The sequence below is a fragment of the Papio anubis genome, chromosome 2 (genome assembly GCF_008728515.1).
Source record: "Papio anubis isolate 15944 chromosome 2, Panubis1.0, whole genome shotgun sequence".
NCBI classification, from domain to species: Eukaryota; Metazoa; Chordata; class Mammalia; order Primates; family Cercopithecidae; genus Papio; species Papio anubis.
Genome location: NC_044977.1, coordinates 85,503,998 through 85,527,304, shown reverse-complemented (window position 1 = coordinate 85,527,304; position 23,307 = coordinate 85,503,998). Strand labels below are relative to the sequence as shown.

At 38.3% G+C, this 23,307-nt stretch overlaps 1 protein-coding gene across 5 annotated transcripts in view; it reads left to right on the top strand.

The window, feature by feature from the left end:
* The window catches only part of CACNA2D3 (calcium voltage-gated channel auxiliary subunit alpha2delta 3), a 928,576-nt gene that overhangs the window by 871,855 nt on the left and 33,414 nt on the right, over positions 1–23,307 (top strand). For all 5 annotated transcript variants that reach the window (XR_643716.2, XR_643717.2, XM_003894282.2 and 2 more), the window contains one exon: positions 6,107–6,218. Coding sequence is in view for 3 of the 5 variants with exons in the window: in XM_003894282.2 (XP_003894331.1) it covers positions 6,107–6,218 (112 nt within the window). In the remaining 2 variants the exon portion in view is untranslated. The remainder of the gene's footprint in view (positions 1–6,106; positions 6,219–23,307) is intronic.

Below are 23,307 nucleotides of genomic sequence, written 5' to 3'. Positions count from 1 at the left end.
ACTTAGTGGTTAGGAACCCTGGGTAGCCTTTCTCTGCTTCTTGCTTGCTGTGAGGTTCTGAGCAAGTCACTTGGTCTCTCTCGGCTTTGGTTCCATTTGTCAGCAGAGGAAACAATAGACATAATGTGGCTCTGAGAAGTGGATTAAGCAATGCATGCCAAGCCCTTGTGCAAGTACGCCATGCATGGTGGGTGGGCGCTCATGCTTTGGGTGGTGGCGGTGGTTTTTTTAACTGAGATGTCTGGTTATTTCTTAGGAGTTTGCACAGGGCTGAGGGCAGCAAGCTTGTTATTTTCAGTGGTTTACTTTTTGGCATTCTTCTTCATACCTAGTGAGGACGTTCCCTTCTCTTCGTGTCTGCGTTCACTCCCACTTCCCTCATCCTCACCTTGACCTGTTTCCCTTTTCCGTGACCTGCCACCACAGACATCTAGCCATACTGTTATTTTGGTCCTATGGATTCTAGAGTTTTTACTGAATGCCATTCACTATGATCTTTGCCTAGAACAGTGGTTTTCAAATGGGGGCAGTTTTGCCTGCCAGGGGAATGACTGGAGACATGTTTGCTGTCACAGCATGGGAGGGAGGGTTCTTACTAGAATCTGGTAGCTAGAGGCCAGGGATGCAGCTAAATATCCTGCAACACACAAGACAGCCCCCATAACAAAGAAATATCCCACTCAAAATATCAATAGTGCCACTGTTGAGAAACCCTGGCCCCGACTGAGGGGTGCAGAGTAGGGGACAGTGACTGAGGGAGCAGGGTGTGATCTCTGCACCCGCGATGTTGAGAGATACTTGTGAAGGCTCCCATTCTGCAATTTCGCCACCCCCACCCCAGCTGGACCAAAAGTGGTCCAGTTTTCAGCTGAAAGGAATAATGTGGTGCTTTAGTTCTCTATTTTCTGTCTTAAGGAGCTTTGTAGAAAGGACCCTGAATAGATCATTTCAGCATGTCCTCTGACTCCACTGCCAGACTGTGAGAGCTCCTTTCCACAGACTACAGAGAGACCTTGTCACCTAATTGCATCGTTGATGCATGGTGTGCTGCTACATAAGTGCTTTGCCATTTCCAGAGAGCTGGCACATAGATTATCTTCAGATCCGTTCAACATACCTGAGAGGTGGGGACTGCTAGAATTTCCTGCCAAGCCTCTCTGAAGCACCTAAGTCAGACAGCTAAGAGGCAATGGACTCAGACCTAAGCCAAGACCTCCCTCAGCTAATGATGACAGCGAGAGCCGCAGCTACTGCACTGGAATTGTCTCATTCCAGCCGACAGCCCTCTGCTGGGCATCATATGACTTTTTCCATTTTATGGATGAAGAAATGAAAAGAAGCAAAGGTGAACTCATTCATCCACAGGATTGCTGTCATTGGGATATCTTATTAAATGTAAATATAAATCCCAGACCCGGCATAAGGAGGGAAATGTTTCAGGCACCATATGCTATTGGCTTGCAAGGTTTCTTCATTCTAAATTTACCATTCCCTCACTAGATAAAGACCCTGAGCTGAGACATACATCTTTGTTTTAGTTAAAAATGGAATCCATAATTACACTGTTTATCTGCTCCATTTCCTTAATGAAGGGGACTGTGGAAGCCCATTTCTGCTTGATTATCACAAAGGTATCATTTTGGTGAAGTTGCACAAAGAGAACAGAGCTTGCTGGCACCCGGTTGTGAACAGGGGTGCATTCACAGAAACAAAAGAAGAGGAAGGCTTTTCAAATGGCAAATCTATTCATTGCCAATTGTCTGCACATAATTACTGTGAACCCAAGTCAGTTATTCTCATCAGGGACATTTGTTGCTAAGGGAAAAGTAAAGAAATTCACTTGTGCGGATGCTCCCTTGGGTGCTTCATTGTGAGTGGGTGATAGGTCATGGTGACATCGGCGTAACTGGGACAGGAGGCACAGCAGTGTGGGCTCCAGGATGTGAGGGCCAGGCTCACATCTGGACCCCATCACTCACTGCAGTGTGACCTTGGGCGAGTGTCTTCATTTCTGAGCTTTCGTTTTTTCATCTGCAAAATGGGACAGTAGCAAGGACTTGCTTATTCTGTGGTGATGAGGATTTTGCCCATGCTAAGGGCCTGGCACAGGGTTTGGCATGTAGTAAGTGCATAGTTAAGATTGATGGTGAAGGTGGTGGTGGTTTGCTGTGTGAGTTAATGATGATTGTGATGAGTCATTCTCTGTGGGACCCACGGCAGGCAGTGTCTGCTTCTGGAACCTCATTTTTCCCTTCTGGAAAAAGAAGGAGTCAGCCAAACTGAGCTCAGTGATCCTTGACTACCTACAGCTTTGTAAGATGTGAGTTCTGAGTGCCTGAGACTTAAAACAGTATCCAATAGGGTTAGGCACAGTGGCTCACACCTGTAATCCCAGCACTTTGGGAGGCCAAGATGGGCGGATCACTAAGGCCAGGAGTTCGAGACCAGCCTGGCCAACATGGTGAAACCCCTGTCTCTACTAAAAATATAAAAAAACTAGCCAAGCATGGTGGTGCATGCCTGTAATCCCAGCTACTTGGGAGGCTAAGGCAGGACAATCATTTGAACCCGGGAGGTGGAGGTTACAGTGAGCCGAGATCACACCACTGTACTCCAGACTGGGGACAGAGTGAGACTCTGTCTCCAACAACAACAACAAAAATAGTATCCAGTAGATTGCAAGCAGCCTCGGTTATTGGTTTGAAACTCCATAGATAAATAATAGTGACTGCACATATATGTGGTGTTTTCCATAGCACTCTAGACAAAGTAAGTTCTAGCCATGTTATTTAAATTAAATGTGACCATGGCTTTATAGGATAATTCACGTTTCCCAAAAGCACATCAAGCAACTTCCAGCCAATAGTCGTGCTGCAAATAGACCCAACGGTTTATCACTATATCAGCATGGAGTGCCCTACGATTGTCAAAGGAAAAAGAATTTCATCCCCAGAAAGGATCAGAGCCAAATGAGTCTCACCATTGAGAGTACTGGGCCCATTCCATCGTAACTGGGCCCAGACAATTAGAATTAGAGATGGTGCAATTATCAGGCTTATTCAAATCACGTGTGCTGCCTATCCCAGCCTGACCCAAAGACCTTTCTTATTTTTTTTCATTGGCCGAACTTCACAGAGCAGTTAAACATACACATGCTGGAGCCAGACAGCCCAAGGTCAAATTTTGGTTCTGCCACATACTCAGTGGATGAATTTGGGCAATTTACCCTCGTTCTTTTTCCTCCATTCGCCATCTGCAAAACAGATAACAACTGTTCATACCTCATAGTTTATTTTTTAATTTTGTCATATTTTACTATTAAATAAATTAATACATATTAAGCAGGACAGCATCTGGAATGCAGCAATTTCTCCATAAATTTAGCTGTTATGCCATCATTAGGTTTTTATATTCTGTCTGCATGCTTGTGCCGCTTCCACTTATAACCTACGCTATTGTATACTTAAATCTTTATTTCATTTCAAGGGACTCACTTTTTTAAATTCAAATAATTTAACTATGAAAAGAAAGTTTTATAAACTGAAAACCAGAATGATTTGCCACACAGAGAAATCAGTTGTGAAAATAAGAACCATGAAAATAAAAAGTGTTACCAAATTTTAGCCAGATCCTATGAGCTTTGTGTTTGGCCTCTTCAGCTTAAAGGGAGAGGAGAGCAAATGAAAGGAAGGAGTGTAAAAGATAGAAAGGTGGTAGAAACTCCCTACTGTCAAACAAAGATGTCCTCCTTACAAAACAGAGGCACTGAAAAAGATTTGAGAAGAGACTGATGTTCCCACCACGTGGCTCTTCTGTGTTGTTACTGTTGGGCCTGGAGCACCTAAAATTCACCTTACCCTCCACCTGAAAGGCAAGAAAGAAGTGTGTCATAAGGGACAGAGATTCTCACATTTTTTGGCCCATCGTATTCTATTTTATGTTTGAAAACATTATTCAGGAGAGTCATTCTTGTATTCAGCAGGCATTTAATGTTCCGTCCAATGAGCTAGCATCTTGGGGACAAAGGGACGGTGTTTGGAACCTGGCCTTTCTGGAGAATGACTACCAGCACTGTACAATCAGTGGAGTCAGGAGTCAGAGAGGCAGCCATTTGCTTGCCTTTTCTACCAAAAAGTGATGGTTCAAAAAGCCTGACTCCATGAAATAGCACAAGTACAGCATGAGTCACGATGGTGGTAAAAACATACACTTAAGCAGGACTCACAGCGTGACAGCTACTGTCCATGTAATTCATTTGATTCTCAAACAACCACACAAGCTTGGTACTGCTATTCCCATTTAGCTGATGAGGACACTAAGGTGTAAAACGGTTAAAAGCTCACCTGCTGTCGCACAGCAGTGGCAGGATTCATTGCCTGGAATTGGTGCTTTTAGCTACTACAGAACTAGCCAGCCTCTGGCCTGTGGGTGGTAACACTTGCTAATGAGTAGCATTTCATGAAGGCTGTGTGTATGCATGTAGGTGGGCAAAAGTGCGTGCATGCTTCACTGTGCTAAGAGCTGTACATGCTTTTGTTCATTTATTCCTCAGAACGATCCTGTGAGGTTACTATAGACATTTCCCCTTAATGTCAGCGATCAGTTACTGAAAATTCTATATTCTGAGTGAAAGAGCTGATGAAGAGTCTACTTCCTTTTGTTTTAAATAATAAAGATTAAATGCATTGTGCTCCAACCCCAAACCCTCAACCAATTTCCTCAATATAGTTAAACCTCAGTGAAAAGCCTACATATAAGAAACCATCATGTTAGGATACTACAAATGCTTAGAATCGCTTCCTGATCACCCCACAAGTGTTTCGTTGTTACCCCACAGTTGTTTTTTGTGCAGTAGCACTGACGGCTCACTTAGTGCCAGCAGCATCCCACATGGAGAGTGGACAAAACATCTCCCTGTAGTTCTGCCCACCAACCAGTTATATTTGGAATGTAACATGAGACTTTGTTCACACACAGTTTTGTTAAAATCCTATTGAATTTTGGAATTGTAAATGTAAATACAATTTTTTTTTCCTACAAAAACAATAACTGAAGGCTTTGTACAAACTGTGGTATTGGAAATCTATAAGCATTCTCTTGGGGGAAATGCTAACAAGTAGACCTCCTGTGAAGAGTACCTGTACTACTAGCATCCCCATTTTACAGATGAGAACGGTGAGGATTCACTAGAAGTAGCAGAGCAGGGATTCGTACTCCAAACTTCTCTTACTTCAGAGCCTTCACGCTTAACCACTATGCTGTAGTGTCTATCATTATTGTCATCGTTATAATGTCACAATGGCTTCATTAGAATGATACTGTTATCTTTGTTATTGTTGCTATTATTATTATTATCATTATTTGACATTTACTGAACACTCATTATGTTTCAGGTACTGTACTAAGTAGTCAACATACATTGTTTTATTTACTTCTCACATCAACTTCTGATAGAACTTGATTATCCTCAATTTACAAATAAGAAAATTGAGACCTAGTGAGGTTTTGGATCTTGCCCACTGGACAATCAACTGCCAAGCCTCTACTGAGCACCTACTATGTGCTCATCCACGTACCAGGGTTATTTAGTGCTTTAAAATTGACATGGCATATTATTGGACAAAGAGCTTCATAATAGTAGGATTTGGTTCATGGCTGTGCTTCAAAGACATTACGTATTTTACTATTTCATATTTCAATTTTCTTTCTATAATAAAACCATGCAATTGTATCATGACCTTTGTCTCACCCTAAATAATATGGTATAACTTATACATTTATTCAGATATACATATGTGTTGTTGCTAAGTTTGAGTAAGTCTGAGGTCAGAGACCCGGTGACTGATGTTGTCCCAGAAATTTGAATTCTTGTGATGCATAAATGATAGCTGATCAAGCCAACACAACTGCTGGAGGAATTATAGCTTATAGAGTTGCTTGGCAGATGAAATCACTTGACTAATTAGAAAATAATGCATTATGCTGTGCTAGAAAAATCACAGAGCAGCAGAAGCGGAACTGTGTTCTGGGTTGCTGTGGGCTGCCAGTCACAATATTGAGCCTGTGCCTTGCATTCTTTACCTTTTTTTTCCCCCTATCCCTACAGCCCAGAAATTGAAACAGACCCTGGAGCCTTGTGATACTGAATATCCGGCATTTGTCTCTGAGCGCACCATCAAGGAGACTACAGGGAATATTGCTTGTGAAGACTGCTCCAAGTAAGCCATTCCCCCACCCTCTAACCCCCTACACCTTTCTGCTCGGCACAGAACTTTCCCAGATAGGTCTGTGTGACTTGCAGGCACAGTTACACCAATAGAAAACATGGCTGCCCTCTTGTGTAAGGAAGTATTTCTGTCAGCTTAGAAGAAACACCACTTGGCTTTATAAGATATTCTAAACACTGGGAAGCATTCAGAATGCATGAAAATACATCCTGCAGTATAGGAGATGTGTAGGTCAGTTTGTTCATGTTTTGAGAAAGTTCTTATTGGTGCTTTCTCAATTGACAGTTGGCAATTTGAACTGTGTGTTTGAGAATGTCCTTATGTATCTTTACTGAAGGCAGAAGCCTTCAGGATTTACCCAAACCTGATAAATTGGAAATGTTTCTTGGTGATTGAGTATGCATTTCCCTGATTGCTAATGAGATTGAGCCTCTTTTAATGGTTTTATTGGTTATTTGGGGTTTCTGACCTCTTTATTCCAATTGGGCAGTTCCCGAATGGGTGGTTAGATCTATTCTTATTGATGTGGGTGTTCTTTCTCTTTTGGATACTATTTCTTTACAATCGTATGCATTGTATGTGGGTCTTCCTATTCTGTGGTTTGACTCTTTACAGATGCCTTTTTTATTTATTTATTTTTTTAAGAGACAGGGTCTTACTCTGTTGCCTGGGCTGGTCTCAAACTCCTGGGCTCAAGAAATCCTCCTGTCTCAGCCTCCCAAGTAGCTGGGACTACAGGCACACAATGCACCGAAATTTTCTTTCTTTCTTTTTTGTTTAAGTAAGTCTAGTCATGGGCTGAGTTCCCACCTATATGCAGATCTGTTTCCAGATCTTATGGTTTGTTAATACCTATATATAATACCATATCTTTTAAATTATTATAGCTTTATAATATGACTTGGTATTTAGGAGAACAAGCTCCTTTCCTTATTCTTCTTGTAAGTTTTCTTAATTATTCTTGGCTCTTTACTCTTACATACTTATTTTGGAACTAGCTTGTTAATTTCCACGAATTTTTTTTTTTTTTTTTTTTTTGAGACGGAGTCTCGCCCAGTCGCCCAGGCTGGGAGTACAGTGGCGCAATCTCAGCTCACTGCAAGCTTCGCCTCCTGGGTTCTCGCCATTCTCCAGCCTCAGCCTCCTGAGTAGCTGGGATTACAGGCACCCGCCACCACGCCCGGTTAATTTTTTTTGTATTTTTAGTAGAGACGGGGTTTCACCTTTTTAGCCAGGATGGTCTCCATCTCCTGACCTCATGATCCACCCGTCTCAGTCTCCCAAAGTCCTGGGATTACAGACGTGAGGCACCGCGCCTGGCCCATTTCCATGAATTTTGATAGGGTTTTGATTAAAATTTCTGTAAGTGGTAGGTCAATTTAAAGATAATTGCTATTTTTTATAATAATTGGACTTCCCATTAATAAACTAAGTATGTCTCTTTAGTCACATGCCTTTTCTATGCCTTTTAATACAATTTTATAACTTTATATATTTATACCTACATACCCATAGTTTTTCTTCTATCATAAATAGTATATATTTAAAACTACTTTTCTAATTTGTAAGTACTAGTATATGAACGTATCACTGATTTCTGTATATTGAATATTGTATCCAACACGCTGCTAAATGCTCTTTGAGATTGACTTGTTTGTGTATGGATGCTCTTGGACTTTTTGCATAGACCATAATATCATTTGTGAAACGTTTACTTTCTACTCTCCATACTTAATTATTGTTTTCTGTTTTATTGCACTATACTTCTGACACATCGTTAAATAGAAGCAATGAGATTAGGCAACCATGTCTCATTCCTGATTTAAAGGAAGTGCCTCCAATAATTACATGTTAAGTATGTTTGCTAAAGGACTTTTTTATTGTCATAAAATATAAAGAATATAAAATTTACCATTGAACCATTTTAAAGTGTATAATTCAGGAGCGTTAAGTATATTCACAATGTTGTGCAACCATCACTATTAATTCTATAATTGCTGTAGATTTTTAGTAGTAACAATTTATGAGGCTAAAGAAAACTTTTGTAAGAGTTTTTGTTGCCATTGTTATTGTTGAAATCTAAATGGATGTTGAATTTCATAAGAAAGTTCTACATCCATTACAAAAAAATGTTCCTTAATTTGTTAACATGTTAAGTTATATTACTATTTTTAAAATTTTAAATCATGAAATATATATATATATACATATAAAATACTTCTAAGTTTTCTTGGTTATTCTTGACTCTACTCTTGCATACTAATTTTGGAATTAGCTATTAATTTCTATGAATTCTGACAGGGTTTTGATATGTATAATGTATGTATTATATATACATATCATATGTATGTATTGTTTGTATATTTCATGATATCTATAATCATGTATATGTCATGGTTTTATTTTCATGAAATAAATATATAATGCATATGTGTATGTATTATACATAATATATATAGTATATATTACATATGTATAGTATGTATATATTACATACTTTGTATGTAGTATATATTATTTATTAATAGTATATAGAATGTGTAATGTGAAAATATACTTGCTTTTTCAGGATGGACCTTCATTGTCATAAACAGGCCAGGCGCGGTGGCTCACGCCTGTAATCTCAGCACTTTGGGAGGCCAAGGCGGGTGTATCACCTGAGGTCGGGAGTTGGAGACCAGCCTGGCCAACATGGTGAAACCCCGCCTCTACTAAAAAATACAAAAATTAGCCAGGCATGGTGGCAGGCACCTGTAATCCTAGCTACTTGGGAGGTTGAGGCAAGAGAATTGCTTGAACTCGGGAGGTGAAGGTTGCAGCAAGCTGTTATCTTGGCACTGCACTCCAGCCTGGCAACAGAGCTAGACTCCGTCTCAGGAAAAAAAAAAAAAGTAATAATATTTTACACATATTGCTGAATTCAATTTACTTACACCGTGAACTTTTTGTTTTTATGCTCAAAAAGGAGAGTGGTAATACTTTTTCTCCTTGCACTGTCATTTGGCTTTCCTATTAAGGTCATTTTATTGCCACAAAATTACTTACAGTTTCCCTCTTTCTGTAATATCCGTAGCATTTTATAAAAGATGGAATCCAGTATCTGTTTCTTGAAGATTTGGTAAAACTTATAAAACTATTAGTGACTGGTGGGATTTGTATATGTGTGTTTTTTCGTGTGTGTATAAATTTACAACTATGAAATTAGTTTCTTTTGTGGTTAGAGATTTCTGGATTTTCTTTTTCCTTTTGAAATGGTTTTGGTGATTATATTTCTTAGAAAACTGCCTATTTCACCTCATTTTTCAAGGTTATTGCAGGCATTGTTGATAGTGTTTTCTTTTGATTAAAAATGTTACTATATTTGTGATTTTGCCCCCTTTTAAAGCTTGTAATTGATCCTCCCTCTTGCTCCCTTTCCTCTTGCCTCCTTCCCTCTCTCTCTCCCTTTTCATACTGCCAGAGATATGTTTGTTTTATCTTTCTTCTATGATTCTTGAGTTTACATTGTTTTTTATTTTCTAATATTTTGTATTTGATGCTTAGGTTTTCAGGTTCATTTTATATGTATATAGATATACCTATAAGCATATATATGTCTAGGTATACATTTCTCTCTGCATTCCAGTGCATCTCTAAATTTAATATATATAAGGCCTTCATTCGTATTCATCTCTAACGAGTTTCTAGTTTTTACCATTTTTTGATCTGTCAATGCTTAAATCATGTTTTAAAATGTCCAAATATATGGGATTTGAGGCCATCCTTTTTATTATTGAAGTCTAATTAAATGGCCTTGTGGTCTGTATAACACATCTATTTTAGTGTTTGTGGAAACTTGCTTTGTATTTCCAGTCCTTGTCCACATGTTTTTGAAAGCAAGTTATATTATCTAATAGCTGGGCACAGGGATCAATGTGTGTCCTTTGGACAAAGTATACAAATTGTGTTTCAAACCTACCTTTATTTTCAGTCTATTTTAGATGTCAGTTAATCTGTCACCAGGCTTATGGACGTTTTTGTGCTATTCAATTCATTTTGCTTTCTATATTTTGAAGTTATGTTACCATGGACATCCCTGTTCATGATTATTATAGCTGCCTAAGAAATCATTCCTGTTGTCACTATGTAATAACCCTCTTTATACATGAAAGTGCTTTATGTCTTAATGTCTATTTGTTTTGTTAATAGCAGAGGTACATTAGCTCTATTTTGGTAATATTTGCTGGCCATATTTTCCCCTTTCCCTCCATTTTCAACCCTTTTTCGTTATTTTGCACTAGGATTTTGTTTTATAAACAGAATGTAGCTGGATTCGAAGTTTTTATTATTTCTGTTATCTGATAGTTTAATCTTTAAAAATTTATGGTGCTTACCAATAAGTTTGGAATATTTCTACCATCATTTTATATGCTCTGTATTCCTCATGTTTTTTCTTTGTTCCTTTCTTCTTTCTTTCCTTCCTTCCTTCTTTTCCTTCTTTCCTTCCCTCCCTCCCTCCCTCCCTTCTTCCTTCCTTCCTCTCTCTCTTTCTCTCTCTCTCTTCTTCCTTTCTTTCCCTTCAGTTGGATTGATTGGGTTTTCTCCTCTTTTTTTGGTATTCTATGTAAAGTACACACTATTCCTTTAGTAGTTACTCTTTGCCTTTTTAACATGTTTCAATTGGTGAGGCTCTCCTCCCTTCTCCAGAGCAAACAAAAGCTTAGATTTTGTTAAGTTGAATTACCTCCCATCTCTTTCATATAATATTTTCTAACCTTCTAGTTCTACTGTTTTTAACCCATGAAATAATTATTACTGTTGTTGCTGCCTATAGTAAATAACATGTTTACCTGCATTTTTATATGTTTACAGTCACTTTGATTTTTTTTAAAAAAACCAAACATTGCTTTTTGTTTTACAGTGCTTTAGAAGTTTTTCCAAGAATGATCTGAGAGTGATAAATTATCTCATTCTTTGTCTAAAATCCCTAATTTAGTATGTACTCAACAGTGATGATTTATCTCCATAGCATCAAAATTAAAATATTTTGAAGATATTCCATTGTCTTCTCACTTTTATCCTTGTTCCTTTGTAGGTAGTATGAACTCTCCCCCTTCTCTGATGGCTTTTACAGTGTTCAGCCTCTCTCGAATGTTCTGAGGTTTCACTGATGTGATTCCAGATATAAATTCATTTCTATTTTTTATGTGCTTTATTCTGGATAATTTCTTTAAACTTATATTCCAGTTCACTAATTTCCTTTTGATCCTGTCTGGTCTGCTGCTGAAACAATCTATTGAGCTTTTTATTTCTAGATGTTTCGTTTGCTTCTCTTAAAACTATATGTTTCTTTTATACAGTCTTAGTCTTAGGTTCTCTGTACCAAATTATAAAAAACCTTTTAAGATTGTTCTAATAGTTTAAATTTTAGGAGTATCAATCCTCATTTTTCTTCTTTCTGCATTTTTCCATGTTAGATTATTGGCTCATGTATTTGTCATTTTTAACTGTGAATTGATTTTTACTATTAAATATAATTTATCTGGGAACAGAATAGAATTTGAGTTTTTCTTCACTATATATTTGCATTTTGGCTTCTATAATGTATCCTATTAGTAACGACAGCCTGGGAATAATTGTTATGTAAGTTTTTTGTATTTAGGAATTTGTGTACCATATAATTAGAGTACATATTTTTCCTAAGCAGCATGTAGTTTAGACTTGAAGTTTGATTTCTCATGGGCAATATTGGTTTTCCTATTCAGAGCCTCAAGAGAGTGCCAGATTATCCATTTTTTTCACTTAGCAGTAAATTTACCAGTTAGCTTTTAGTGTCTTCTCTCTTAAGATCTTTTGTATTTAAACATGTTTGTTTTGTTGTACTATTTCATCTAGTGTGTCTGAGTGTTTAGAGCAAGATGGCTTCCACATTTGCCCAGTCTACCATGTTATAGTTTATTCTTCTGACTGGGGACATTCTAGATCCACCACAAGAAAGTACTGAAGTGTATGGTTTGGTGCAGGAGCCTTGGAAGCAATGGGTTCAGAATGTGAGTTTTGACTTCACTGATGATTAACTCTGTGACCTTGGACGAAAACCTTAACTCCTTGAAGTTCTGCTTATTCCTGGGTGATTTGGGGGGATTAGAATAGTAAGCATATCATGGCTTGTTATAGGAGTGAAAGTGAGAAAATGTATGTTGTGAATTTAGCATAATGCCTGAAATCAGATTAAGTACTCAGTAAACAATCACATGTAACATGTGTGTAAGGCTATGGTCTGAATGTTGGTGACCCCCAAAATCTACATATTGGAACCTAATCCCCAATGTGATAGTATTAAGAAGTGAGGCCTTTAGGAGATGATTAGATCATGAGGTCTCTGCCCTTATGAATGGTATTAGTGCCCTTCTAAAATAAGTTTGAGGGGGTCTGTTTGACCTTCCATCATGTAAAGACACAGCTAAAAAGGTGTTATCATTGAGTCAGAAAACAAGGCCTCACTAAACACTAAGTCTGCTGGTGTCTTGATCTTGGGATTCCCAGCCTCCAAAACCATGAGCAATAAATTTCTGTTGTTTATAAATTACCTACTCTGAGGTATTTTGTTATAGCAGCCTGAATAGGTGGAAACACATAACACCAAATATATAAAAAAGTTTTTAACACCTGTAAACCATTCTGCTAAAATGTGAATATTTCTTTCCACTGTCTAATCTTATTTCACTACCGTAGAATTCTCTGTATAAAAAGGTATAACATGTATGTCTCAGATATGATCACAGGCCATGTGTGATGGAAGGGTTGTTGACAATTCATGACTGTATGGTTTTGTGAGATAGACGCCGCTGGTTTTATAATGATTGAGAACCTTTTTGACCAAATGGATACTATACCCTCAGTCATCATAACTACAAACTCTGTGAGGTGGCCAGTATCCCTTAGTGAATCATGAGCACAATCATATTTAGTAGAGCAAGTTAGGGTTCTTATTTCTATTCTAAGTGAGAAAACCAATAGAACTAAGATAGGACATTGCTAGAGCCAGCAGTATTTTTCCTTATTAGAAATCATAATTAGAAAATAAAGAAATAAATGCAGCTGGATTAAAGAAAGTGACCAAAGATTTCAAACTAAAGAAATGACTACCTTTCATTCAGTAGGAATAGGAGGTCATTGCATTCCTGCTGTGATCTAGAAACTGTGCTGGTGCTTTGGGGAATGCCAAGATGGATAAGATACAAAAGTGAAGGCTGGGTGCAGTGGCTCACGTCTGCAATCCCATCACTGTGTGAGGCTGAGGCGAGCGTATCACTTGAGGTCAGGAGTTCGAGACCAGCCTGGCCAATATGGTGAAACTCTGTCTCTACTAACAGTACAAAAATTAGCCAGGCAGGGTGGTGCACGCCTGTAATCCTGACTACTCGGGAGCTGAGGCACAAGAATTGCTTGAACACAGGAGGCAGAGGTTGCAGTGAGCTCATATTGCACCATTGCACTCCAGTCTGGGTGACAGAATGAGACTCTATCTCAAAAAAGAAAAAAAAAGAAAAAAAAAAAACAAAGTTGAAGTTGAAGAGATTTATATCAGTCATGGCTAGTTTGTTTCAACTCTCTAATGACACGCTGAGTTGAAGACTCACAGGAGATTGGGTAGTAAATGGAGTAAGGCCTTACACAGTGTGCTAGCAGCAGTGAAAAAACACTGTAGGCATTGGAGGATTTTCCTTTCCAAGCTTTATTTCAAGACCACCACCTGGCAGCTCAGTCACATACTGCAGAAGCATAACAATAAAGCCCCAGGAGTCTGGGTGGGGAGAGAAATGAGGACTTGGGGTTTTTCTTTTTTTCCTTTTTTTTTTAAGTAAACATTTGATTGAAGCATAACACCTACAGAAAAGTGTCCGAACTGTAAGTTTGCAGCTTGATTAATTTGCATAAAGTGAGTATTCCTGTATAACCAGCACCCTGGTTAGGAAGTGAAATAACATTACAAGCTCCTCAGAAGCACCGACCCCCACACCTGCCCTCCTGTAAGGGTAACCTCACTGACCACAGGATAACCACTCTCTTGATTTCTAACATCATGGATTGGTTTTGCCTGTTTTTTATATTGCTAATTTGTGAGATGGCAATTTGGTAGATAAGATATGAGGGCTGATTTATTAATGATCTTGAAGGAGGTCTCTAAGGAATTCACTCAGAAAACAAAATAGGGTCATAGGAAGAAAATGTAAAGATAGCTCAGGACTTCAGTAAACGTTTCTTGATCATCTGGTTGCATCCCAGACACTGGGCTGCACTTTGAGGAGGCAGTGGTGAATGAGACACACAAAATTCTTGCCCTCACGGAGGTTGCAGATGAGTAACCAGGCAATGCCAATACTCCATGGTTAGTGCCATGATTAGAGAGTAAATGTTACATGGGGTCACAGAAGGAAGGCTTAGGTGGTCAAGAAAAGCTTCCTGGAAGAAATAGCACCTAACACAATGCCACCAGGGTGAGGAGGAGTTGAGTACGCAAACCCAGGCAGAGAGGGGAGCATTGTGGAGATGAGAGAACTTGTGGTTTGGTCAACACATTGTTAGACGTTCCAGGAAGCTGAATAGAGAATTGTGGGTGAGGACAGATGACAGAGGGGACAAGGGCTGATCAAGGCCTAAGACTTGTTGCCCTTTTGATCCTGTCGAAGAGAACTAGCCCTTTGAAGGACTTTAAATGCTAACTACCCTGACACCAGTATGGAACCACCGAAAGGTTTCAAGGAAAAGAGTAAAAATGATCAGATTCCAGATGGTGGGAAAAATGACATGGTGGCCTCTTGAAACAGAAACTCCTCATTCAGACAGCCATTTGCTACCCCTTTGTCCCTTCCCTCTCACCGCTAAGCATGCACACGCGCACACACACACGCGCAGACTGGTCCTAACAAAGCAAACAACTCACTTGTTTCTCTTCCTCCTCCTCTTCTTTTTAGAGATTAGAAATTGACAGATCACTGGGGTAGCTAGTTGAATGAGAAATCAATTCAAGACTACTTTTTTTCCTAATCCAAAAATCTTTGTGAAGCTTTATTATAAAATTATGATTTAATGTTTATACAATATAAAAAAGGAGCCATAACCAGTTTTGTTGAGTGCTTTTGAAAAGTGGAACCTTTTATTCTTGTCTTTTGCATATTCTTTTCTCTTTATCCCTCCTTGCTCCATTTTATGAAATACAGTTTATTAGAAGATATAGTTGAGTATTTATCAAAGTATTTAGGAAGCTATTGTTTGGCATTTTCTTTGAGCTTCGTATTCTCAGAATGCAGTCTATTAAGGAGGAACATAATGTTATTTGATTTTTGTTGTCTTCCTCTTCTTGATGACCCATAGATGTACAATAGCCAGCATGATTGATGGTATCCAGAAAGCTGAATCTGTACCTCTGCTTTATATCTAATTTGCAAAGAAATTTATCAACCTTTCCCTGGAAGGAATGAAATTTTTCAGGTCTAGTTCTCTAAGACAATTACTAATTTTTGACCAACTTTGTAGGTAACTTCAGGTCAGGGGCAATGACATTCAAAAATAACACAATTCTGTAGCGTTTGGCCAGGAGTGCGCTGGAAATTGAGTTTGGTGAAAATTATAGTATTTCAGAAATTACGCAGTAAGATCTTTTTCATAGGAAAACATCTCGCCTTCCGCAATGGAACATACAGAACCGTGTCCATTACAAACTAGTCTCAAGGCAGCGATTACTTTCCTCCACAAGCAATGGCAAACCATAGAGCAACAATCCCAAAGAACTGAGCACTTCCCACGGGAACAGGCCTCAGCTGCAGTTTGCTTTTGGACTGTCATTAACAATCTGCCCATCTCTTAGAAGAGATCCACTGATCCTGGTATCTAAACATTGTGCTAGAACTAAGTAAATCACGTCAGGTGGTTCTACCCATATAGCAGAAGTCTTTTCGGTCTTCAGAAATCTTTGAAGAGCAAAGTTGAGCTGCGTCCTACTCCATTTCTGTGTCCTGTTTCCAGAATCATTAGATGGTTTCGTATGGAAAATACATCAAGAGGTGACTCAGTTGCTCTAAATAGAAACCTTCAAATTGGCAACTCCACAAGTGGACATTTATGTGTCTATAGCATAGACAGATCTATTATAACATAGAGGGACAGTATGTAGTGTTTTTAAAGGGATTTTCAAAAATATAGGGTTTATTAAGAATGCAGGAGCCTAAAAGAAAATAAGAATTTACATAAGAATGTCATTAGGGTTGGTGGTTTGGCCGCTCTAACCAATAATTTTTGTCATCCAATACCCCACTGATTATTAAATTAATCTGTTATTCAAACAGCAATCGAAAACAACTCAGCCCATATTTTCTGGGCATTTGTGACTGTCAACAAGTTGGACAAAATTGGAATCTAGAAAGGATGTGATGTTTTACTATTTTCCAGTATGTTTCTTTCCTTCTTGATTACCCAGCCCCCTTTGCCAAGAAAGAGATTCACAAAGATTTGCTTAGAATCAATTGCAAAATAAATAGTTAGAACCGGTTAAGAAAAATAATTAACCAAAAAGAAAACTTTACACACATGTAACATTTTCATTTCAACATTTCAATGTTGGCAAAATATTAATTTCTAAGGTAAATTAGATATTTGTTTTTGTTTTTTAGTGTGTGCTTTTTTTGTTAGTATCACTCATCACTTCTCATAAAAATTATATTGCCATCGGTTTCGCTTTGAGATCTGTACACAAGCTTTGCTCATCTTCCTGGAAACCCCAAAAGCTGTGGCTACAGTTTTCTTCTCTCATCGCTTCTCCCCACGCACCTTTCATTTATCCGCTAAGCTGAAAGAAAGTAATTGGTCTCGAAGCTGTGTTGACATGTTTCGTGGGCTACAGTTCAGAAAACCATAGTTCAGGGATTCCATTTTCCAACGAATGACTCCAATTTCCTGTTGAGGTCTCAAGCTGGGTGGGCGATTTACCACAAGTCTTTAGACTGTTCTCAGTGAGTGCCCTGCAGGTGTTTCTACCAAGTGAGGCTTCTGGAAATGACCTGTATAATGGATCCATTGCACAATAGGGACACAGCGTTTTCCTTGAGTAAAGGCTAAGAAGGTGGCCTCTGGGACTGAACTATGGTCTGGGCTACCACACTTACTAGTGCAAAGATCTTAACACATTATTTAAATGCCCTGACCCTCAGTTTGCTCATCTCCAAGAGGGGTATAAGCATAGTCCATGCCTCTTAGGATCTATGTGTGGGTTTAAAAGAAGTTGTATTACTTTCATACTTAGCACAGTCCACAAACCCATCTGTGTTGATAGGGATGCAGGAAAACCACGGGACTCCTTACTCGAGATTTCTCAGCCTTGAAGGTAAAACTAATAGTTTCAGTCAGGAAAAGTAGATGGTGAGGTTTTTTTGCTCTGATGAGACTGTCCTAGATAAAACAGCTCTTGGATTTTTGCCACTTCCTGGGTCTACTTGAGCTCTTGGTTGACAAGAAATTTGGAATTCTGGATCTGGGAATACACATACTCAACAGTGACCAGATCCTTCATTACACAAATTAGATACAGACTTTGCCAGTGGGAGTACATTAGTGTCATGAATAATATAATTTGTAGGCGTTAAAATGTAAGTTTTTTAAGCACTTAACTTGCAAGCATATGCTAATTTGTTGAAATATTTTTGTATCTCCTGCTCTATAGATTCTTGCCAAACTACCATACTCCCATCTTATTTAAAACATGTGAATCAATATGATTCATTTTCCCATGAAAACTTTCCACTCTACAGTGAGAGTAGCGCCAATGGTCATATTCTTCCCTTTGGAGGTTGAGGGCTCTGCATCTTATTTTTCCCAAGTTTCCCTTGTGTCTTTGCTTCTTTATATCTTGCCACGTTGGGTGGTAATGCACAAAACTGTGAATTACCCAAGTCAAAATAGTTCCTATGTCAATTCTACACAGTCACGCCCAAGCAGCAGTAGAGGAAAACCAGCCGCATCCTCCCTGTATTTTCTTGCCTCCTTTTCTGTATCTCAGAAACATGGTAGAAGTAACTTCTGCATCCTAAAAACAATCTCTTTCCAGCATTAAAAATGTAAAACATGACTATCACATTCAAAAGTTTTTCAATGATTTGTCATATAATGTTGAGGCTGTGCTAATCACTCTTTAATACAAGTCTGCCTTCTTTTTATATTATGGGTATGGGGCCAGGTTTGAATAATTCAATGCTAGCTCTTACCATGAATATCCCCATGAGTGCTATATGTTTATGGTTGCTAAAATCGTCTTGGCTTTAAATTTTAAAAAGGGGAGGAAGAGGTAAATGCTTATCCTGGGCACTTTATTTTGAATTGTTGAAATAGTGCCATAAGATGAAAGTGGGGTCCAAAGGTACTATAATAATTGGGATTAAAACCTCTGGTCAGTTTTTCTACCTATCCTTCCAAATCTCAGTTCAATGAAGCATTTTACTGGGGACAGGGTTTCCCTGATTTTTTTCCTCAGATGCTCAGAGGAAAACGTGCCCTATTTCCAGACTCAAGAATGATTACAACTTTGAGGATCCAGATAGAATGGATGTTGTTGTGTAGGTGTTGCTATCTCTACTTGCTCTTTGATAAGCAGTGTTTGGAGGGTTTTAGTACAGGAAATGTTATAAATTACTGTTTTCCCTCCTGAGTCCATGATATAAAATGAGAGGGGCGCATGTCTATAATGACTAGGCAGGTTTCTACCTGACATGAATTAGTCTCACAAACAATTTCTCATTTGTACATTTCTTAATGTGTGGGGAAGAGGGGTGGGAGCACATGGAAGCTTGACTGGGCTCACAACACAGTGAGGCTTTCCTCTTCCATGCCGGAGGGTAGGAGACCAGCAGAGCCAAGGAATATTTTTAGAATGTTTATTTGCATGGGGAATAGAGGCGTGCAGAGCTGTATCCACACTATTGATGTTTGCAAGTTGCATTTCTGCGGTGCATTGTCTCCATCCTGGTGGTTGTTTGTGCTGTGACTCCCTCCATCCCTACCTCAAAGAGCAGTCTGTGTTCCCCCCTTGCTCTGCCCAGTACTGCACCTGAAGTGGCTTAGCAAGTTGCCAAAACCCTATAGATGTGTGTTTATTAACTCTCCAGCTTGCCCTCCATTTGTTTAGCTTGGAAAGAGTTTATATATTCCTATGGGTATTAAAAACCCATCTGAGGTATTAAAGGAGCTCAAAGGATCAAAGCAGAAATGCTGTCTGAAATGCAGCATGTTGAATATAGATACGAAGTTTCTAGACACAAACCACTTTTTCAAGGGACATCCTGTATACTCAAAAAGAAAATTCATTTTTTAATGATCAACTCTTCTTTGGGACTTGAATTTTTTCTTTCTCTTTAGTGACCGCCCACCTTTTGGAGCATCTCTCATGATTTTGACAAGAAGACCATTTGGCACCCCAGGGTGGAGACAGTCATTAATTTCAGTATGTTGTTCATGCCTTGGAAGATGTAGCCCAAGAAGCTTAACTGGCTAATGATGAAGCTTCTTAGTGCATCTGAAAGAAAATGGGTGGAGAGGGTACAAGATGAGGATCAGAATCACCTATGATCCAGAATAATTAGAGGTGTAGATGATCAAAGTCAGTAGGATGTGGGAGAAATTATCAGGATAAAATCATTATATCAGATGCATCTGAAAACATTGCTGTACTGACTTTTAGAAAACAAATTATATATTTCATGGGTGATTCCATTTCTATGGAAGTAGGTTGCCCCTGCAATCTTGGATTATTTCAGTAGATCTAAGCCTATATGAGAATTCATGTGTGATTACTGTTTATCGAATGCCTACTTTTCACAAAGAGTTTTGTGTTCATTTCCACATTTATTGTTTTTTCCATTTTTTCCACTTCATCTGCCTTTCACCAAGGAGGAACTTGAGGCTCAGAGGAGTGAACTCTCCTGGCCAATATAACAGAGCCAATACATGCTGGAGTTGAATTAAGTCTGGATCTGCCTGACTGAAAGCTGACAGAGAATTCCTGTTGGCATCCACATGAATGCCCCTCTGTCGTGATACTAGTCATCTGTGTAGCCACATCTCAGATTGAGTTCATCTCAAAATCAGGGTTTGCTTTGGAAACTGAAAATTCTCTGATCCACTTGATCTAAGGGAAGAAATCTACAAGCATCCAGTTTGACAGGAGCCACACACTTCTCAATGCCAGTTTCATGCAAATCTCCATTAGGTGTACCCAGGGTTCTCTCACAACACTTTCCACATTACTATTTAATCATCTCTTTCTTAGTCTTCCTCCCCCATCAAACCAAATGAGGTACGTTGAAATAGTAGCAAAAAATACTGGCTTTGGCATCATGAAGACCTGGGTTTCAGATCTCAGTGCCATCAGTTCCTAATTGGGCAACCTTTGTCAGCAAATCATTTCCCCTGTTAGTTGCCATCTGCGCCTCTGTAAAATGAAGATGTTAATAGCACCTACAGGGGATTGGCTTGATGTAAATCTTACAAGGTATTATAGAAAAACCGGTGCCTGGCATTTAGTTGGCGCTCAATAGCTGGGAGGTCTTATATTTAATTCATTGTAGACAGGAACATGTCATGTTAATTCCTGTATTCCTAGCACTTAACATAGGACCTTGTGTATAAAGTAGTGCTCGGAAAGCTGTTGATTGAGACGAGGTTTCCCAAGAGAATAACCTTGTAAAGTGTGATGGGGGGGTAAGCAGGGGAGGTAGGGCAGGGGTTGTGTGTAATTCTAGTAGCTGAGACACCTGTTATTTTGTGTGATATTTAAAAACAAGTATCTGTTTTGAAAACAACTAGAAGCTCAGATTCCCAAGAGCTGAAAGACAACTTTGTGATTTTCCTTAGGAAAAGAGAAGGTGGTCCAGAGAAGGGAGGGGGCTTGCCTGAGGTCCTACAGGGAGGAAGCCCAGTAGATAGTCCTGATGCTTACAAATCTTTCTTCACATCATTGCATCTCCATAGCTGATAATTTTGAAATAACTGTTAACTAACAAAATATGTAAATAAATATTTGTATGAAGTAGGATAAACATGATAAGTAACTAATATAGTACATAGGATATGCAATAAGAATTAAGTCTTTGCCACCCATAACCCCCTGAGTTCTCTCCTCTAGAGGAGCAACCATTGTTTCCAAGACCTAGTGTATGCCTCTCCTTGCATAGATGGCTTATGCACATACAGGCTCTTAGGTATATTAAATGTTTTGCAACTAATTTTTTATAGGAATGATAACGTTGTGTATATATTGTACCTTACCTTTTATTTCACTCGATTTTTCTGAAACTATCATGTCATTTATATGTGTGTGTATATATATGTCCTTGAAGTACCTGAAATGTGTATATATACCCTTAAAATGTATATAATATATTTTATATATTTAATATTACATAAAAAGTATATATATAAAGGTTGTATGAGGTTCCATTTTGGGGGATGTTTTCATTTAATCCAGCTTGGACTTTATGTTGTTCCAAAGCATTGGCCACTTAACTCTAAGCAGAAGGGAATATCTTTGTATAAGATGCAATTTATCTATACACTAAATTACTAGAAGAATTGCTGAGTCAAAGGGTATGCATGTTTATAATTTTGATAGATCCTTGGGGAAAAAAATGCACTCTGGAGATGTGAAACCAAATTGTTCTTCTACCGATTTATGAGAATATTAGTTATACTCATACCAACGTGGTGTGTTATGAAATGTTTTGCTTTTTTCCAGTCTGATAGATGAAAGATGGAATGTCATTGTTGTTTTCACTTTTCTTTTTATGACCAGATTTGAACACATGTCATATGTTTTAAGATTATTTATATTTCCATTTCTGTGTACTCTCTGATTATGTCCTTACCTCTCTTTGTCCCTTAAGTTGTTAAGTCTTATGTTGTTAGTCGTTTCTTTTAAGGTGCTAGACCTTTCCATTGGGTTTATATAGTAAGAAAATTAACCATTTTTCCTATATATTGCATTAAAAACATAGCTCATCATAATTATTTTCCAAATACAAAAGTAGTACTGGCTTATGGTAGTGTTAGAGAATTATCTGTAGTCTCATCATTCAGCAGTAAAACTACTGATAAAATTTTGGTGTACTTGCTTCCATGCATGTTTTCTGGGATTTTTTTCAGAAATAAAACAATATTGTAAATACTATTTTATAACAAGCCTTTCTAAACTTGAAATATCATAAGCATATTTCATTGCCTGTAAATATTTCTGCAACATAATTTCTTTAAAAAATAACCACACAGTATGTGGATTTACTAGTTTCTTTAACCAACACCACTTAGGCTCTTAATATTTGGCAGTATAAGCAATGCCATCATAGATGAATGTCTTTACTCTGAAAACTCTGTATATTTATGTAGTGACTCCTTCAAGTATCAATTGCGAGAAGTAAAATAGTTTGGAACCATTCTTTATTAAGATAAATCTCCATCAGAGTTAGTTACAAAGTACAGACATGAATGTCATTTTTTTTTTATTTCTTTCTCTGTTGCCTATTTGGGGACATAAGATATAACTTTTATAAAGAACAGGTATTAGGTGGAGATTATTTTCCAGAACCCTTCTCCAGGAAGATGTAGTGCCAACCGAGAATGGCGCCTAAGAGGCCTCAGCTTTTGTTTCTCATATTAAGGTGCCAGGAGAAGCCTGTTTGTAATTTAAATTGTAAGAAAAACAGAAAATACAGTAGTGATAGACATGTTTATACATTTAATGCTTTTGTTAGTAATTATTTACAAACCTCCTGATACTATAAAAGAAAAGGTATTGACTTTTCTAGCAGGGTGCCGAGTTAATTATTTCAACTTAATAATGAGCAACATTGAAATGACATTACACAGGCCCGTGGAGGGAGTTGCAGAAAAACGAGCTTCAGAAATACGTTGTGAATGTGTGAGCATGGCTATAAGTACAACTAATCAGGAAAATTAAAGCAACATGAAAAATTGTTGAGATTAATGGACGCTGATTAAAACAGGATAAAGTGCTCAGGATGTATAAAGTCACACAGTTCTCTGAGCAGGTCCATGTGTT